The sequence below is a fragment of the Cataglyphis hispanica genome, chromosome 4 (genome assembly GCF_021464435.1).
Source record: "Cataglyphis hispanica isolate Lineage 1 chromosome 4, ULB_Chis1_1.0, whole genome shotgun sequence".
Taxonomy (NCBI): domain Eukaryota; kingdom Metazoa; phylum Arthropoda; class Insecta; order Hymenoptera; family Formicidae; genus Cataglyphis; species Cataglyphis hispanica.
Window position 1 is genome coordinate 5,722,634 of NC_065957.1, and position 19,906 is coordinate 5,742,539.

The 19,906-nt window shown below is 31.3% G+C and overlaps 5 protein-coding genes across 7 annotated transcripts; 4 read left to right on the forward strand and 1 right to left on the reverse strand.

Annotated features, from left to right (window-relative positions):
- The first annotated feature begins 479 nt into the window (after nt 1-479).
- LOC126848599 (odorant receptor 13a-like) lies at nt 480-3,446 on the forward strand. The gene is made up of 9 exons (XM_050589592.1): nt 480-635; nt 1,017-1,136; nt 1,292-1,409; nt 1,538-1,802; nt 2,039-2,161; nt 2,252-2,342; nt 2,492-2,628; nt 2,783-2,915; nt 3,012-3,446. The coding sequence occupies exons 1-9, from the start codon at nt 480-482 to the stop codon at nt 3,060-3,062; spliced, it is 1,194 nt and encodes a 397-aa protein (XP_050445549.1). The 3' UTR covers nt 3,063-3,446.
- A 7-nt stretch (nt 3,447-3,453) lies between these two features.
- On the forward strand, nt 3,454-6,386 carry LOC126848597 (odorant receptor 13a-like). Its single transcript, XM_050589590.1, has 9 exons — nt 3,454-3,783; nt 3,913-4,032; nt 4,150-4,267; nt 4,354-4,624; nt 4,812-4,934; nt 5,054-5,144; nt 5,705-5,841; nt 6,103-6,235; nt 6,314-6,386. The coding sequence occupies exons 1-9, from the start codon at nt 3,628-3,630 to the stop codon at nt 6,362-6,364; spliced, it is 1,200 nt and encodes a 399-aa protein (XP_050445547.1). The 5' UTR covers nt 3,454-3,627; the 3' UTR covers nt 6,365-6,386.
- Nucleotides 6,387-6,447: 61 nt separating this feature from the next.
- On the forward strand, nt 6,448-9,504 carry LOC126848568 (odorant receptor 13a-like). Its single transcript, XM_050589550.1, has 9 exons — nt 6,448-7,053; nt 7,214-7,333; nt 7,443-7,560; nt 7,868-8,141; nt 8,237-8,359; nt 8,526-8,616; nt 8,833-8,969; nt 9,190-9,322; nt 9,442-9,504. Exons 1-9 carry the CDS (start codon nt 6,892-6,894, stop codon nt 9,490-9,492), a joined length of 1,209 nt encoding a protein of 402 aa, XP_050445507.1. The 5' UTR covers nt 6,448-6,891; the 3' UTR covers nt 9,493-9,504.
- Nucleotides 9,505-11,199: 1,695 nt separating this feature from the next.
- Nucleotides 11,200-14,003, forward strand: LOC126848596 (odorant receptor 13a-like). The gene is made up of 9 exons (XM_050589589.1): nt 11,200-11,379; nt 11,544-11,663; nt 11,795-11,912; nt 12,244-12,517; nt 12,623-12,745; nt 12,901-12,991; nt 13,213-13,349; nt 13,572-13,704; nt 13,820-14,003. Exons 1-9 carry the CDS (start codon nt 11,224-11,226, stop codon nt 13,868-13,870), a joined length of 1,203 nt encoding a protein of 400 aa, XP_050445546.1. The 5' UTR covers nt 11,200-11,223; the 3' UTR covers nt 13,871-14,003.
- Nucleotides 14,004-15,150: 1,147 nt separating this feature from the next.
- LOC126848571 (odorant receptor 42a-like) lies at nt 15,151-19,560 on the reverse strand. 3 transcript variants are annotated; one of them, XM_050589553.1, is made up of 8 exons: nt 19,201-19,560; nt 18,878-18,997; nt 18,643-18,760; nt 18,197-18,458; nt 17,571-17,690; nt 17,246-17,336; nt 16,948-17,084; nt 15,151-16,396 (listed from the first exon to the last, which is right to left on the reverse strand). In XM_050589553.1, the coding sequence occupies exons 1-8, from the start codon at nt 19,342-19,344 to the stop codon at nt 16,231-16,233; spliced, it is 1,158 nt and encodes a 385-aa protein (XP_050445510.1). In that variant the 5' UTR covers nt 19,345-19,560; the 3' UTR covers nt 15,151-16,230. The 3 variants fall into 3 exon arrangements, with proteins under 3 accessions (XP_050445510.1, XP_050445512.1, XP_050445513.1); XM_050589555.1 differs by lacking the exon at nt 18,878-18,997; XM_050589556.1 differs by lacking the exon at nt 16,948-17,084.
- Nucleotides 19,561-19,906: the final 346 nt, after the last annotated feature.

Sequence of the window (19,906 nt, forward strand, 5' to 3'; positions counted from 1 at the left end):
TAAATTTTGAACTCTTGTACAATATAATATTTGTATTACACATGAATCTCATCGAAAAAAAAAATGTATTTTTTATCCAACAGTATCACACTATTTCATATTAATGACACATTTTCTATGTAACAATATATATGTTATTTCTTTTATTTACGATATATTGCTTCCTTATATTTCACGGATACGAAGTAGATATTGTCTTTCACTGCACATATGGTACGAATAAATTTACAAATGATTCGAGCAACGGAATATGCTATTATTGCGTACTGTGAAAGAGTCGATTATCTAATAAAGTATTACGATGAAAGCAGCGATAAAGAGAGTTGCAGTGTGCATAAATAAACGCACTTATGCTATAATGACACAAGTACAGCCGTGCATAAGGAATTGTTAATAATGTCCCCAGCGTCGCTTATTGTTTGTAGCCAACATTCATAAGATATCGTTTGATAGTTTGCGTTCTTAGTTTCTTTCTGAAAATGACTGAAGGAAGGGATATTTTACAAAGTCGATATTACACGATTCCTAGATTTTATATGACCTTAGCAGGATTATGGCCATATCATTCGATTGGTAATAGATATCTGCATTTTGTGCCGACATTTACAATCTGTTTTGTTATTTTCATACCCCAGGTATAAAATTAAACATATAAATGATATATAATATTTTTTATATTATATTATTAAGCAAACCTGCTTGTTTTAAAACAGGTTTTGCTTGGGTATAAAAATGTATATACTATATGTATTGTGTTATGTGTATTTTTATATATTTTTATGTAGAAATTTGCTATCTTATAAAAGCATCTAAAATAATCAGCTCAATTAGTTTCTTATCAGCATTTTTATATAAAATATTTATATTTTTTTTCTTGCGGCATATATATTTTTATATTGCACATATTTTTTCCAAATGTATCAAAGCTCAGCTTTCAATTTCCAAAAATATACTTAGATCATCACATTACTATTAATATTATGTAACACATATTGATATCGCAATATTTTATACAGCTACTATATGTGCACATTGCCATGACGGATATCGATGATCTCTTCGAATGTGTTCCAACAATGTTGATCACGATAATATTTAGTTTTAAATTAGCGAGCTTGATGGCAAACAGTAAGAAAGTAGGTAACAAAAGGAGTAGGAAACAATTCCATTAATCGCGATTAACGTCTTATTATTAATATAATTAAACCTTTCATATTTATTTATTCCGGTAATAAATAACATCGATATCGTGAAGAATATCCTTGTTTTATACGAGAATATATGTTTATAGGTAAAAATATGTCTCAAGACAATAGAAGACGATTGGTTGTCATTAAGTACGGATGACGAGAAGGCTATTCTGCAACAACAGGCTGCATACGGTCGATGTCTGACGATATTTTATGCAAGTACGTTGTAAAAAAATGAAAATTTTGGTGAAAAATTTTTGGCGACAAATTGAAAAGAATCGAAACTTTTTCTCGTAAATTGACCGAATCTTTTCGAGCAGATCTCTCTGTCTAACGCATATTTTTAGTGTTTATGCAGCTGACAGGATTTCTCTACATACTCAAGTCGATCGTATTGATACTGATAGATGATACCTCAAACTCGACCAAACTAGCGGTAACGAAAAAATTACCATTTCGCGTGGAATACGGTCACAAGATAGATCAATATTTCTATCTGATATTGGTCCATAATTATTTAACCGTATTCTCTCACGTGACCGCTACAGTCGCGACTGATACCCTGTATTTTACCTTGATCCAGCATGCATGCGGGATGTTTTCGGTTGTCGGGTAAGATAATCACGAATAATCGAGAATAATGTTTCACGAATTAAGATAATTCAAACAAAACTCACGTATAACTAATTATTATTATTACTGGAAATAAATTATTGTACATTATTTTTTATCAATGTTTTTTATCCTCTTGACATGGCAATCTTCATGATATCAATAATTTTATAAAACTATCCGAAATCTGAAAATATAAAAGTTTCCAAGAGTATTATTATTTTAGTGATTTCTAGACATTCGTTGGAACGCATTGGCAAAAATAGCAGTGACAATTTTGATCTAAAGCCCAATAAGATCAAGGACATTAATTATAGCAAGGTTCTGAGCTGTTTGCGCAAGCATCTGCACGTCATAGAGTACGTGTTAATGTTCTTTAACAAAATTATATATACAATTGTGATTTTTTCATATTCCTTTTAACCACATTAAATTTTGCGATTTAGCAGATTTGCGGAATTGATCGAGTCTACATTTGTGAATATATTTTTGGTCAGCGTTAGTTTAAATATGATTGGGGGCAGTATATGCGGTATACAGGTGTGTATCGCAAATTCTCTAAATTGTTTCAGCACAAAATGAAAATTGTTTCAGCGCCAAGAGGAAAAAATTTTTTAATTCAATTCGTAGATATTTATCCTTGAAGTTATTGACGTGACATAATAAAAATAAAAAATAATTTTTTTTAGGTATTGATAAATTTAAATGATGCAAAAGATATAATAGCACCTCTCGCGATTTATATCGCTCAACTCATTCATCTGTTTCTACAATTTTGGCAGGCTCAATTTTTACTCGATTACAGTGTTCTTCCGTATGAATCAATGTAAGACATCAAGCTTTTTTTTAAATTGAATCAAAGGCATTTGTTTTTCACTTTTCGGAACGCTATCGTTCGATAATAAAATAGTAGATATAATAAATGCGAACGAAATTCTTCATTTATTATCTGCATACTAATCGTGTCTTTCGTGTTACAGTTGTAAGGCGAATTGGTATTACACCTCGAACAGATGTAGAAAACTCCTACTTTTGATCATGAGCAGAACGGTAGTACCATGCAGAATAACTGCTGGCAAAGTGGTGACTTTATCCATCGAAAGCTTTAGCGTAGTAAGTCAGAGTATTGTTATTTTTTTAAATCTTACTTTGCATTTGTAAAATATTTAAGATTGATGATGATGATGGAATGATTCTATTTCTCGAAAGGTTCTGAAAACATCGATGTCATATTTCACGATGCTGCGTTCCTTCCATTAACAATTGAAATGCGGGGAAGAATCTGCTGAAAAAATTTCAATTAAGAGTCACATTTATTCACATGCGATGCATATTATAATAATTTTACACACGCGGCGATAGATTTAGATTGTTTTAATTGTCTAAACGTGTATCGAAAATATAGGATGAAAAAAGTTTTAGGCCAACTAAAAATTTTCTACCTTTTACTGTAATCGAAAAATGTTATCGTCGCATCTATCGGGACGGTTAATTTTTTTCATTCTAAAGAAATTTTCATTGCTTTGCCATTTGAAAATTCAATTTGTTCAACACGAACAATATTTCTGTAAATTCTGACTGTAAATAGCGAGAAAGAATTAGTTACTTGGCAAAGCCACGATCAAAAGATTGAAATGGCAAGGAGGGGAGATGAAACAGGTTAGCGGGGAAATAATTGCGTATAATTCTATAATGACGTGTAACTACTGTGTAACGCGCGGCCTCGCAAATACACCTGCGACACACAAGGAATTGATAATAACGTCTTGCCGAGTGGTATTCATAAGGAATCGTTGATAGATCGTAATCTTAGTTATTCCTGAAGATGGCCGAGCGAAAGGATATTTGGCAAAGTCGCTGTTATATGATTCCCAGAGTATACATGAGCTTGACAGGGATATGGCCCTATCATGCGTTTCGCGACAGATGCTTGTTTTTTGCACCGATGTTTACATTCTCCATCACCATCCTTGTACCCCAGGTATTTGCAATTATCGATTTGCTTACAAGAAAATGATAATTACTCATCGTTCTCTTTTCGTATATTCTACAATATATATATATATATATATATATATATATATATATATATATATTAATTTTGACGTAGCTATTATATCTGCTAATCACCGCGAGGAATCTTGACGATGTGTTCGCGTGTACTCCGTCGATATGGATCACCATAATATTTAGCTTCAAATTAGGAAGTTTGATGATAAACAACAAAAAAGTATGCTATGATAATTGATAATTGATGAATTTCGCACAATGCGATCGATGTACAATAAATGTTAAGCTCTTAATCTTGGTCGATGCCGCCGCGGAACATGTGCGCTTATATTTCTAGTTGAAGACTTGTCTTAAGACAATAGAGAATGATTGGTCCACGTTAAATGCAGACACGGAAAGAGATATTCTACAGCGACACAGTGCTCACGGACAGTATATCACGTTGACATACGGAGGTACGTCTTCGAAAAGAGTGAAAATTTTGGTGGAGAATTTTTTTTGCGATGCATGATGTAACACAGATTGATTTTTATTCTTTCAGTCTTTATGCAATTCGTGGGAATTCTTCTTATATTTAAATCGCTCGTCGTGATACTGATAGAGGACACGTCAGATGCGACAATAACTTCGCTGGCGGCGGAGTCGAAGCTTCCATTTCGCGTAGAATACGGCAAAAGATTCGACCGGTATCTGTACCCGATGGCAATACACTGTTATCTAGCCGTATTTGCTCATATGAGTATCACAATCGCGGTCGACACCTTTTACATTGTTCTAATTCTCCATGCGTGCGGGATGTTTGCGATTGTCGGGTAAGAGCTTAAATTCATCATCCAAGAATAACGATTATAAATTGAGATATAATTGAGAATTGAGATATACCCGTATGTGAGTTTCCGTAATACGTCTTTCGTCAAATTTCGAGTCAGTTCGAATAGTCTGTGGCTGATTTTCATCTCGTCAGGAGGAGCTTTGTTTTATCATTTGAGCGGTTTCCAGAAACACACTCGAACGTATCGGCAAGGATGGCGATGGCAATTTTGATCTGAAACCCAACAAGATTATAGATGGCAATTACAGCAAAGCTCTGGACTGTTTACGCAAGCATCTGCACGTGATACAGTTACGTTAATCTTAATAAATTTTTTCATCTTAATGTTTTTGGACGCAAAAGTTTATCATACGTAATCATTTTTTTCATATTACTTTTTTAATCGCGATCACGTTTCGTGTTTTCGTAGATTTGCGGAGCTAATCGAGTCGACGTTTTCCAACATATTTCTCGTCAGCATTTGTCTGAACATGATTGGAGGCAGTATGATCGGTATACAGGTATACATATATACATGTATATTAATTCCTCTGTAAATTCCTTTGTGATAAAATCATTCAACGAGAAAGTTTCTGTAAATACTAAAAAAAAAGAAAATAGGCATAAACATTTTTCATACTCTAAAAAATTGCGCTATTTTAAAACGGCTGAAATTCGACGAAAAATTATCGTAAGCAAAATTCTTTTGATTTTTTCTTATTTTTAGAAAATACAGGTTTAGTTTCAAAATCGTGTAACTCATTGTCAGTCAAAAAAATTTAAAAAAAAAACCACTGATAGCGTGTTAAAGTTGAAACTTCAACCTTCAAAATGATTTTTTAATTTTTTATCTACGATTTTTCGTTGAGCGGTTTGAAAGTAGCTCAATTTTTAGAATGTAAAAAGTGATCCCTATTTATTTATTTATTTATTTATTTATTTCTTTTTTTTTTTTTGAGTAGTGTCATAAAATACTTGACAAAAATTAAATTTGCAATAAGTAATCCGACAACACTGATTCACTGATCTCAAATCTTTGAAGGAAAAATAGAAATTCAACAAGTACATATGTATATTTTAGGTGATCCTGAATTTAAACGATGCGAAGGATATCGTAGGTCCCCTCGCTATCTATATCGCTCAACTCATTCATCTCTTCCTACAATTCTGGCCGGCACAATTTCTGTTAGATTACAGTATCGTTCCTTACCAGTCAATGTAAGAATACGCTTTCTCTCCCACTTTAGCGTATATCATTACACACACATATATATCATTAAATCTATCTATAAAATTATCGTTAGAACATATTACGACAAAATCATATAATTCTTTTGTACCGCTATATTTCTTTACTTATACTTACGATAATTAAAACACTGTTTTTATTTTTTTAGTCACAAACTGATGCGATAACTGCGAAGCTAAATATTTCTCATTTTTATTTTTTTTCTTGTTTTTCTTTTTCCCGAATTGCAGTTGCAGGTCAAATTGGTATTACACTTCAAGAAGATGCCAAAAGCTTCTTTTCTTAATAATGAATAGAAGCCTGTTACCGTGTAAAATAACTGCTGGCAAAATCGTGGCTCTATCCATTGAAAGCTTTGGCACGGTGAGCAAAACCTTCTCTCTAAAATATCTTATCATAAATTAATTTTTTTTAAAAAAGATAATTAGCAATTTCTTGAAGGTTCTAAAAACGTCGATGTCCTATTTAACGATGCTGCGCTCCTTCAATTAATTATATTGACATCATCTGTACAATCTAGCAGCTTGTTAATAAAATTTTTAAGTTACACATAACTTTGTCGTGACAGTTTCTGCTATTAATTTGGAATTAATTTAAAAATATCGAAGATATATGATATATGGAAAATTTTAATCTTAGAACTTGTATGTTTCACAACAAACTCGTAATAACTATTAGAAAATGCTGCGTGTTTTGTTTCACCATCTAATTGTCCAAGTACGTAATCTTTAGGTATAGTCGCTATAACTTAATTAGAAATTCAGGTTGTTCAGTTCTTAGCAAAGTTGCGAGGCTTTACCTGTGTGTGTGTGTGTGTGTAGTAACGAGGAGGAGGAGGAGGAGAAAGAGAGAAGGGCACGCTAAAGGAGAATAATTACGGCGTTCATTATTATGGCAGGAGGGCATGTGCGTCTTATATACAATGTTGCGTCGCGACACAAAGAATTGTTTATGTCCACGGACATTTCACTAAATTCGCACATTTCATCTAAGCGTTGATTATTTCTCTCATATTTCTGATGATGACCACGCAAAGAAGAAGCATTTGGGAAACTCACTGTTATGCGATACTCAGATTGTATATGACATTAGTGGGAATATGGCCATATCACACGATCGGCACTAAATGTTTGCGTTTCGTGACAACGTTTACATTCTCCTTCAGTATCCTTATACCCCAGGTATCATTGCATTTTTTTTTAATATGTCGCGTTCTCTCAAGTATTTGTTACTCGTGCAGAGAATTTATTAAAATCAACTCACGTACGGAACGAATTAGCTACACATTTTTTTCATTTTCCAATTTTATCGATATATTCCGCGATATTGATTTAAACGTAGGTGCTATATCTGCTAAACGGTTCAATCGGCATTGACGATATATTCGAGTGCGTGGCGTCGATGGCAATCACTATATTATTGAGCTTTAAGTTAGTGCTTATGATGATAAACGATAAGAAAGTAGGTATATCAAGATTGCACATAAATACAATGGTACGATTAATGTCACGTAATTAAACACTTGACGCAGTTTTATATGGAGAAAAATAGGACGAGTGTATGTTTATAGATAAAAGCTTGTTTTAAAAGGATAGAGGAAGATTGGTTGTCGCTGAACACAGATACCGAGAAGGCTATCTTGCGACAGTACACTGAATATGGACAATATCTAACGAAATTTTACGCGAGTACGTATATAGTTTATAGTTTATGCAGCTTGATAAGGTTCCAAAAATTACATTTTTGGAAAGATGCCTTTGTGTATCTGCGGAGAAATGATTCTTTTCATTATTATATATAAATATTTCAGTATTGAGCTTAGAAAAATCTCGAAAAAAAAAAAAAATATGAAAGACATTCAGATCTTTTCATTGTTTTCAAATTTTTATTGTACATCTATCCTCTTTAAAATATCTTATGTAAAAAATATTAAAATAAGTTAAAACATTGTTCGAAGGAAACTCCTTTTATACAATTGTTTATGTAACGTTTTAGTAATCATGCTTGTTCCGGCTTTGTCCCACATACTTAGGCCTTTTATCATGACGCTATTGAAAAACGATATCGAGAACATAACAAAATCATGGATACCAGGAGCGTCAAAATTACCCTATCGCGTCGAGTACGGTGAGAAATTGAATCAGCATTTTTATTTGATAATGCTCCACTGTTGTCTAGCTGTATTCGCTCACCTTATCGCCACGGTCGCGGTTAACGGTTTCTATTATACTGCGATCCAGCATGCCTGCGGCATGTTTTCGATTATCGGGTAAGGATATCGATATAGGATAACTCAAAACTGATAACAAATGATAAAAAATTTAGATAACAATATTTTGCGCCAATGTTTTTACATACTTTCAGACACATGTTGGAGAACATTGGCAAAAATGATGACGCCAATTTTCATTTAGAAGTAAAAAAAGTAAAAGATGACAATTATAACATGGCACTGAACTGCTTGCGTAGGCATCTTCGCGTATTAGAGTATGTGTTTAATGGCATGATCTCTCTCTCTCTCTCTCTCTCTCTCTCTCTCTCTCTCTCTTTTCTACTATTAATCATTTTTTTTAAACAAATAATATTCGCTATAAATCGGTATTTTTAACTATATTAGCTAGTAAATACTGTTAAGACGTTCATGACTTTGCAGATTTGCTAAATTGATCGAGTCCATATTTACGAATATGTTTCTATTAAGCGTAAATATGTATATGCTTGTGGGCAGTTTATGCGGTATACAGGTATGAACATTCTTCTTTGCAACAACTAAAAAAATTCCATAACTTAATTACAATCAATAATTGATAAAAATGAAATAGAAGACAGTATTTTAATCAATTTCGAGCAGAATTTTCTCGAAACATTGCATATATGTGTATGTACTTACACTGAAATAAATTAATTCTACGTCAAGAAATTTTTCGATTCGAGTTAAATTTGCTAAATTTGTTTTCCAGGTGATAATGAATTTAAACAATTCAGGCAATATTGCAGCACCTTTAACTGTTTATTTTGCGCAACTCGCTCATCTCTTTCTACAATTTTGGCAGGGCCAATTCCTATTGAGCTTCAGCGATGTTCCATATGAATCTATGTTAGAATTTCTTCAAGTTGTGTGATACATTGTCATTTATTTTTAATTAATTCTTTCATGTTTTGTAAAACACACACACACACACACCGCAATTTCACTTCATTTTGTGTCTGAAATGATCTTTTTATTACAAAGCACAAATATTACACTTGTAAACATTTGTGATTTTTATCACAAATTGTCATATCCAGAATAATATGAATTTTGCTTTATGCTATAGTTGCAGAGGAAGATGGTATTGTACTTCGCGAAAATGTAAGAAGATTCTTCTTCTAATTATGAGCAGAACCATGTTACCTTGCAAAATAACTGCCGGCAAAATCATGACTTTATCAATCGAAAGTTTTAGCGCGGTAAAATAAAATTGTACACTTATATTTATTTTATAATTATTTATATACATAACACTTTGAGTTATATTATATAAAAAAGTAGAATAGTTTTATGGCAAGAGATTTAATATTTTTTAAAGGTTCTGAAAACGTCGATATCTTATTTTACGGTTCTGCGTTCCTTCCAGTGATAATGTTATCATCTCAAGAAAAGTAGTCATTACTAATAAAGTTGATTAATATATATAATAAAATTATGCATGAAAATTCTCTTTGACCTTTTTTGTCGTTTTATTGATAATGAATCAGTCTGATGGAGATATAGCCCACAAATCATGATTTATAAATACTTTAGAATTTGCAGTTCGTTGACACTATACCTCACATATTAAGTTTATGATACTAAAATTCGACAGATATAAATTGTGGAGACTATCGAAATGTTGTATGTTGTTAATCTTTGCTGGCTGTCTCATGTTCTCACATACATTTCTTATCTTTTCTGTATTATTCTGTATATTATTATTATTTTATTATTTCTTTTACAATTATTACAAAAAAAATCATTAAGTTTTTAAAAGCTGAATTATCCAATCGCTTGTTGTAAGAAATGCATCTAAAAATTGATTCATGTAGATATCATTGAGAAATAAAATATATATAAGTCTTTGCGGAGAGAGTTAATAAAATAGGAAATTATGAAAATGTGGACACTCGAAAAGAAATACAGATAAGTAATAGCGTATTTATGTTCTTACTGCGATTACTATATTGTCTCTAAAAACTCCGGGGCAAATTGAAAAGTTTAGCGTTCTGTTTTTTGTTTTTACAATTTTAAATTTTGACATAATTTACTTGTGCCATAAATAATGATCACTCGCATATAACTTGCGCTTTGATTCTCGCTCCGTTTTTCATTAATTTTTTTTTTTTTTTATGGCAAGTTCTTCATACATGTATATAACATGTGCAAAACAAATAAATAAAATAAATTTTTTTTTGTGTGTTATTTTATATATATATATATATATATATATATATATATTTATTTTTATATATATTTTCTTTTATATTTATTTATTTCGTAATTAATCCTGTTTAATTAATTCTCTTAATTGTACATCAAAAATTGGAATATTATACTTCAGAAAGAACTCTATATCTCTTTATCACGAATGAAACTAATATCATAGTATATGTATAGATTAATTGCTAGCAACATCGTGGCTCTGTCCACGCTTTGGCACAATGAGTAAAACTATGCCCATATTTCCAACTTTATCTCTACAATATTATAAATTATTATAAATTAATTTTTTTAAGAAAATAATTAGCAATTTTTTGAGGGTTCTAAAAACGTCTTTTTTTTGACGATGTTTCTTTAATTGATTATCGACATCATCTGTGCAATCCAGTAGCTTGTTAATGAAATTTGAAAAGTTACACATAACTTTATCGTGACAGTTTCTGCTATTAATTTGGAATTAATTTAAAAATATCAAAGATATATGATATATGGAAAATTTTAATCTTAGGACTCTGTATCTCTTGCAACAAACTCGTAATAACTATTAGAAAATGCTGCGTGTTTTGTTTCATCATCTAATTGTCCAAGTATGTAATCTTTAGCTATAGTCGCTATAACTTAATTAGAAATTCAGTTTGTTCAGTTCTTAGCAAAGTTGCGAGGCTTTACCTGTGTGTGTAGTAATGAAGGGAAGGAGGAGAAAGAGGAGAGCACGATAGAAGAGAATAATTACGGCATTCATTATTATAATGGCAGGAGAGTACATATGTCTCATATACGCATCGTGTATATAACATAAAGAACAGGCATATAACACAAGGAACTGTTACTGTCCGTGGTCTTTTCATTGAATTCACAAATAATCGTTGATTGTTGTCGCCTAATATTTCTGACGATGACCACGCAAAGAAGCATTTGGCAAACTCACTATTATGCAGTAGTCAGAATGTATATGACATTGGTGGGAATATGGCCATATAACACGATTGGCACTAAGTGTTTGCATTTCGTCACCATGTTTACGTTCTCCTTCAGTATCCTTATACCCCAGGTATCATTACACCTTTAATATATCGCGTTCTCTCAAAACATTCGTTATTCATATAGAGAATTTATTTATTAAAATTCACTCACATATGGAAGGAATTAGCTACATATATTTTTGACTTTCCAATATTGTCGATATATTCTGCGATACTAATTTAAAAAATATAGGTGCTATATTTGCTAAATGGTTCGATCGACATTGACGATGTGTTCGAGTGCGTGCCGTCGATGGTAATCACTATATTATTCAGCTCTAAATTAGTGTTTATGATGATAAACAATAAAAAAGTAGGTATACTCGAGATTGCACATGAATATAGTGATATGATTAACATCATATAATTAAACACTTGACGCAATTTTATGCAAGGAGAAAAATAGCGCCAGTATATTTATAGATAAAAGCCACATATTTATAGATAAAAGCCTGTTTTAAGATGATAGAGGAGGATTGGTTATCGCTGAACACGGATATCGAGAAGACAATCTTGCGACAGTACACCGAATACGGACAGTATCTTACGAAATTTTACGCGAGTACGTAGAGTGGTAGAATGAGGAAGAATTCATGAAGAAATTATAGCTTATTATGCCAATTAATAAAATTACATTTTTGGAAAGACATCTTGTATATCTGCGATTAGAGAAACGATTTTTTTGTTATATAAATATTTTAATATTAAGTTTAGAAATATCTCGAAAAAAATATAAAAGACATTAAAAAAATCTTACTATTGTTCTCAAATTTTTATTGCACATCTACTTTCTTTAAAATAATTAATTTAAAATATATTAAAATTAAATTAAATTAAACATTTATCAAAGAGAACTCTTCATACAATATATATTGTGTCATGTAACATTCTAGTAATTATACTTGTTCCGGCATTGTTCCACATAATCAGACCTTTCATCATCACAATGCTACTGAAAAACGATATCGAAAACATAAAATCATCGATACCAGGAGCTTCGAAATTACCTTATCGCGTCGAATACGGCGAGAAATTGGATCAGCATTTTTATTTGATAATGTTCCACTGTTGTCTAGCTATATTTGCTCACGTTACCGCCACGATCGCGGTTGATGGCTTTTATTATACTATAATCCAGCATGCTTGCGGAATGTTTTCGATTATCGGGTAAGGATATGAGGTGTCAATGATAATATAAAAGTGATAAAAAAATAATAAAAAATTTAGATAAAAGTATCTTGCGCCAATGCTTATACGCTTTAACGCTTTCAGAAACATGTTGGAAAACATCGGCAAAAATGATGACGCTAATTTTCATTTAGAAGTAAAAAAAATAAAAGACGATAATTATAATATGGCACTGAACTGCCTGCGTAGGCATCTTCGCGTATTAGAGTACGTGTTAATGATGCGACCTCTCTTTCTCTCTCTCTCTCTCTCTCCTTTTATATTGTTAATAAATTTTTTAAGCAAATAATATTCGCTATAAATCGGTATTTTTGATTATATTAGTTTTAAATATATATACATTAAGATTCGTGACTTTGCAGATTTGCTAAATTGATTGAGTCTATATTTACAAATTTGTTTTTATTAAGCGTAAATATGAATATTCTTGGTGGCAGTTTATGCGGTATACAGGTATGAATATTCTTCTTTGCAGTAACTCAAAAAATTCCATAACTTGATTACAATCAGTTATAGTTGATAAAAAGGAAATATAAGACAATATTTTAATCTGCAATTTCGAACAGAATTTTTTCGAAGCATTGCATATGTGTTTATATATTTCCACTGAAATAAATTAATGCTAACTAAAGTCAAGAAATTTTTTGATTCAAAAAATTAAATTTGTCTTCCAGGTGATAATGAATTTAAACAGCGCAGGCAATATTGCAACACCTTTATCTGTCTATTTTGCGCAACTCGCTCATCTCTTTTTACAATTCTGGCAGGGCCAATTTCTATTGAACTCCAGCGATGTTCCATACGAATCTATGTTAGAATTTTTTCGAGTTGTGTGATATATATTACAATTTATTTTTAATTAATTCTTTCATGCTTGTAATACATATACATACACATACACACATTGCGATTCATTTTATATTAAGTCGTCTGAAATGGTCTTTTTATCATAAAGCACAGATATTACACTTATAAACGTTTTTATCATTAATTACCATATCCAGAATAACATGAATTGCGCTTTGTGTTACAGTTGCAGAGGAAGATGGTATTGTACTTCACAAAAATGTAAGAAGATTCTTCTTCTAATTATGTGCAGAACCATGTCACCCTGCAAAATAACTGCCGGCAAAATCATGACTTTATCAATCGAAACTTTTAGCGTGGTAAAGTAAAATTGTACATTTGTATTTATTTTATAATTACTTATATACATAAAATTTTGAGTAATTATATGAAAAAGTAGAGATTTAATGATGAGAGATTTAATATTTTTTAAAGGTTCTGAAAACGTCAATGTCTTATTTTACGGTACTACGTTCCTTCCAGTGATAATGATATCATTTCAAGAAAAGAAGTTATAACTAATAAATTTATTTAGTAAATAATAAAATTGTACATGAAAATTCTCTTTGTCCTTTTTTGTCATCGTTCTTCTGAAAAGGAAAATCAGGCTGATGATGAAACGTAGCTCACAAATCTAGATGGACATTTTAAAATTCACAGTTCACTGGCGATATAGCTTACATGTTAATTTTATGATATTAAATTCCATAGATTTAAATTTCAGAAATTATCGAAATTATGTTGTACTAATCTTTGCTGGCTATCTTATGTTCTTATACATTTGTTATCTTTTTTGTATTATTCTTGTATCATTATTTTATTATTTTTTTCCAATTATTACAAAAAAAAAAAACATTAAGTTTCTAAAATCAGAATTATTTGCGTTTGTTAAAAAACGTATTTAAAATGATTGATTCATGTAGATGCTATTGATGAAAAAAAAGTCTTCGCGAAAAGAATTAATAAAAGAATAAATTAATATAAGAAATTATGAAAATGTGAACATACAAAAGGAAATATTATACATTGTATAATACAGGTACATAATAGTATATTCATGTTTCTAAGCTCGATTACTATGTTGTCTCCAAATTTGTTAGTCGAAAGAGAATGTATAAATAATTTGACCAACAGCAAACATTTGCAAAGAATTTGCTCGAATCTAAAAATGCACATATGATTGTTCATATTAATAACTTCATAATTTAATTGTTGTATTTTTCTAATTCTTTTTTTTTTATTTTAAAGCATCAAGAAAACTTTGGGACGAATCGAAAAGTTTAGCGTTTTCGTATATTTTTTACAACATTTATATTTCAACATGATTTATATTTCTCGCTTCATTTCTCATTAATTTTTCTTTTATGGCAATATCTTCACATATATATATATATATATATATATATATATATATATATATATATTTATAATTTATATATATATATTTTTTTATAATTTATATATATTTATATATAAAATAAAGATGAAATAAATGTGAAAATAATTTTTTTCTAGATTTCTTGCTCCTCGTTTATTTCGTAATTAATCCTGTTTCTCTTACAATTAGTTGTATAGCAAAACTTTGAATATTATACTACAGGGAGAACTCTATCTCTCTGGATGAATGGACCGATATCATTGTATAGAGTAAATGCTATCAACATTGTAGCTCTATCCATTGAAAGCTTTGGCACAATGAAATGTATTTATTTTATAATTATTTATATAATAGTTTAAATAATGATAGAACAGAGTATATGGCGAAAGATTTAATATTTTTTAAAGGTTTTGAAAACATCGGTGTCTTATTTTACGGTACTAACATTCCTTCCAATGATAATCTTGAAAAATAATCGTTTCTAATCCTTCTAATATAATAAAATTATATGTTAAATTTTTTTGTCCTTCTTTCTCATTATCCTTTTGAAAATGAAAATCGGAATGATGATGAGACATGGTCTATAAATCATGTATTTATGAATATTCTAGAATTAATAATTTACTGGCGATACATCAATGTTAATTTTATAATATTAAATTCGATAGATTCAAATTTCGGAGGTTATCGAAATTGTGATGTATTAATCTATGCTGGCCATTTCATGTTCTCATCTTCCATTTGCGGATGTTATTTTTTAAAAGTTCTGAAAATTTTTCTCTCTCAATGCACTTTGTTTCTCCTTTTTTTCGCAGATAATCAATCCATATATGCAACTTGTTAATAATATTTTTAAATAAAATAAAATAAATCCATATTTTTTTTACATAAAGACTAAATGTTTTCAATAATAAAAATTTGATGTGCTGCCTCTTTCTCTTTCTGTTCAAAATAAAGAAAAATGTTGAAACATATTTTTGCGTATACTTATACTATACATTTACATTTAAAATTTCTTTCAATGTGCTACTTATACTTTGAAGAGAAGTCTTATATGCCAAGGAAAACGCGTGATAATTTTATAACTCGATCGTCAGAAACAAAGGGGCACGAAAAAATAGTTTGCGATTATGACTCGTAATTTATGACCATGCATTCTTATGTAAATTATATAAATAATGTATATTATTATAAGGAAAGAGAGAGCAGACAGTTTTTACATATCAACCGCTTCGCATTTTATTCAAATAAGATGGGAAAAATAAAGCAATTTGAGCTTGAAACATAAAAAAGTGTTTTGTAATAATTTTATGTAGGTATATCAAATACATGCAAAAATGCTACTACTATTTGCAAATAATTTACAAACTGTTTGCTACACTTTTCAGTAACATACAAACCGATATGCCCGATTGTACAATCTTGAAACGAAATTCACAGTGACATTATCGAGGATAAGGAGAGCATTTTATAAACGATATATCGCCGATATTTTGCTTACCGTTGAGAAAGTTTCTAAACTCAGAGTATATATACTGCATGAATTAATGGAAACCGTTCGTGTGCATCTTATCATAACGAATAACATAATCTTTTGTTTCCACACGGACATATTGTGCCATTTTCCGCAATACCTACGAGATTTACGTCCGAGATTACGTACAATTAAAATTTTTTTATATATTTATATATAGATATTTCTTAATAAAATATCGCGCGTCAAAACGAACGAAAAATGCGCGCACGCACGCACGCCGCACGCACGCACGCACGCACGCACGCACGCACGCACGCACGCATCGCACGCATGCGCATCGCACGCATCGCACGCATGCGCACGCACGCACGCATCGCGTACGCATGCACGCACGCATCGCACGCACGCACGCATCGCACGCACGCATGCGCATATCGCCGACGCATGCATCGCACGCACGCACGCACGCACGCACGCATGCACGCACGCATGCACGCACGCATCACGCACGCACGCACTGCACGCACGCACGCATCGCACGCACGCACGCACGCATCGCACGCACGCACGCACACACACATGCACCGCACGCACGCACGCACGCACGCACGCACACGCACACGCACACGCCGCACGCACACACATATATATATATATTGATCAATATATCATTGTGCAAAATATGCATCCCCGTTTCACGATACTCACAGCTTCGTGGACAACTGTACACTCGTGTCAATTATATGCTGACCCATATAGCTAAACATAAGCAGATAAAATAATTGTCCGATGATGAAAGCTATAGATCTAATTGGCCGATCCGATAATCCGGAGAATTTTATTATCTAAACAACAATGTTTGGCTACCCTGATTTATCTTTTAACATTTCTTCTCGCAGCTTTTTTTTATCATTGCAATTTAATTTCGTTTAACGATTTTATTTATGCGCGCGCACGCGGAAAAAATTATAGATTAATTAATTTAATGTACACATAGAACACTCACTTGTACCAATGTCAAGCCTATCAGGATCATAAAAAACAAATATTCACTGAGAAGATGAAAACTGTAGCTCGATTGAATAATGTCCACAAACCTTAATATAACAAGAAGGTTGGCGGATTAATAGAACGTTAATTATCAAGTCTTAGAATTAGTCTCGCGATAAGAAAAATTGGTACTTGTAGTTTATCATATATTTACTCGGCGTAGAACATACCTGTGGAAGAAAAACGAAGTGGTCTGCCGTTTTATATATCATTATCATTTTGTATGCATTTTACATGTACACATTAGCAAATACGTAAAATATTGTCAAAAGATTACTAACTGTATAACACTGCGATGATCCTCAATAAAAAGTACAATGTTCCTGTAATCTTTTTCAGTTCCACGGATAGATCGTCCAGTCTTAGAAGAACGTTGGTTAAATAATCGTTCTGCGCGGCACCTATATAAATAATGTGTACAAGAATAATACGATACATTTTACGATACGTAGCTCCATATGAAGAATTCAATAAATGTCAAAAAATGAGATAAATGTATAAAATCTATCTTTTTTTTAATGCATTTTTTAAATATAATTTAAAATAAACATATAGGAACGGACATCAGTGGATTATATCTCATTCCTGGATTGAACCCTTCTGTGAGCATGCTTATCTTATTTTTTCAATATATTGAAAATATTTCAATATATTTTTTTATTGTTCGTCATGCTTTTTTATGCAACGTTAATGTATTTATTTTTATATATGTTTTATGCTAAATTATTATTATATATTTTGGTGCTTTATATATATTTTTAGATATTTGATGAAGTTATTTCTCAGTATAATTAATTGGAGTCCAAAAGTTAAGCGCGATCACAAATTATTTTAAATATTAAGCAATGTAAATAAAAACAATTTACGTTTTATAAACACTAAAAATGTATAGAAGAAAATGCAATACCCTAGTATGGTAAACATTCCACTGGCATGTTGCGTGTAAACAACGAATATAGTACCGTTGGCAATAATCATTCCCATTCCCACCAGTAACATAATATACATTTGAATTCGGATAAGATAAAAATATTTTTCTTCGTCGATGAAGAGTTCGATGTGAAACGGATGTTCGCGCGAACGTGATTCGTTCAACGGTAGAAATACATCGAGAATCTGCGGGATACTCGTGATAATGATATACATACTTGTACCTACGATTACATAAACTGAAAAATATAAAGTCAATTAAAATTAATTATCTACATTACAGAAAAAAAATTTGGAAACAATTATCTTTCGAGTGAAAAATATCAAGAAAATGATAATATTTTAAAAATAAAACGTTAATCTCCCGTGAATATCATGATTCTTTTGCGCGCTTTACTATACTCAGATCACAATTTCACTTACACGAAAATAGTGTCGTGATTATTCTTGCACTCGCGGCATATTCTCGCATAATTTTAATTTCATCCTGAGACCTAGTGCGTTCCCAGTCGGCTTTAATATGATCGAGTAAACTCCTCAACTGAAAAGTAAAAAGCTCATTGAGTTTGCAAATCATATTACAGCGAAAAAAACTGATATTATTATTTAATATATTATATTTTGGTCAGTTACACAGAAACATTCAAAAATTTCTTACTTTGTCATTAATTATTATACGGCCAATAAATTGCAGCGTTATACCAATAGTAGAAATGATAATGGGCATGCAATCGAGTGTAAAATCCACAGTTAATTCTGACATACATATCTTAACTATCTAGAAAAATATCTATCTTCCATTACTTATTCTTAGATTCATAAAAAAAATTTATCAGAGAGAATAGAAAGAGTTAATGTCCATGGTACATATATTTAAGCTACAAAATATGAATATTAGATCAAGTTAAAATTTAAGAATAAAATTTAATAAAAATTTCGAAACATCTACGAAAAAGATATTACAAATTTATATTAAGATACCTGACCGATTATACTCCAGATCATAAAAGAAGCTGCAAGCACTCGGTGGAACCAAGCGTTCATCGCACTCTGATAAGGCCATAGTCCGATAACGGACAACAGCAGGCGATTCAACTTGTAGTACCGATCCAGGGAGAATTCCATCTACTTCGGGGATCGGACGACAACTGAGAAAAGTCTGTTACACGGGAGAAACACGCCATAATCGTTCCCCTCTCCGTCTTACTACATTTCACGCGAGAAAATTTTCTCCCCTCAGCACGAGAGAGAATAAATGTCGCAAATTGCCCTCTTATTTGCCTAATGTATTTACACTTTCCGTATGCAATTGTATTAAGTTACTAATAGCATCGATCCACTCCTTCAAATATTATATATTCATGAGAAATACGCAGACGAGCACAAAAAATTGGTGTAACGCAATTTTTTTTTGCGGAAATAAAAAATTAATATACAAATTTTCTATCTGACTTTCACTATTTTTCAGACTTTTCTCGGCTTGAAAATTTCTCTCTATTTCTTGAATGATATTGCGCCATGATACGAGAATATTATTTTTGCAGAAGGTAATGTATGTGGTAATATGTCATATTGTGGAAGCAATGGTGTAAAACATATCTTATTTATTTATAACGAATTTTCTCTCTAACTGACTTTTAAGAAAAGTTTTAGATAGTTATATTAAAGTACTTTCTTACTGTATGTT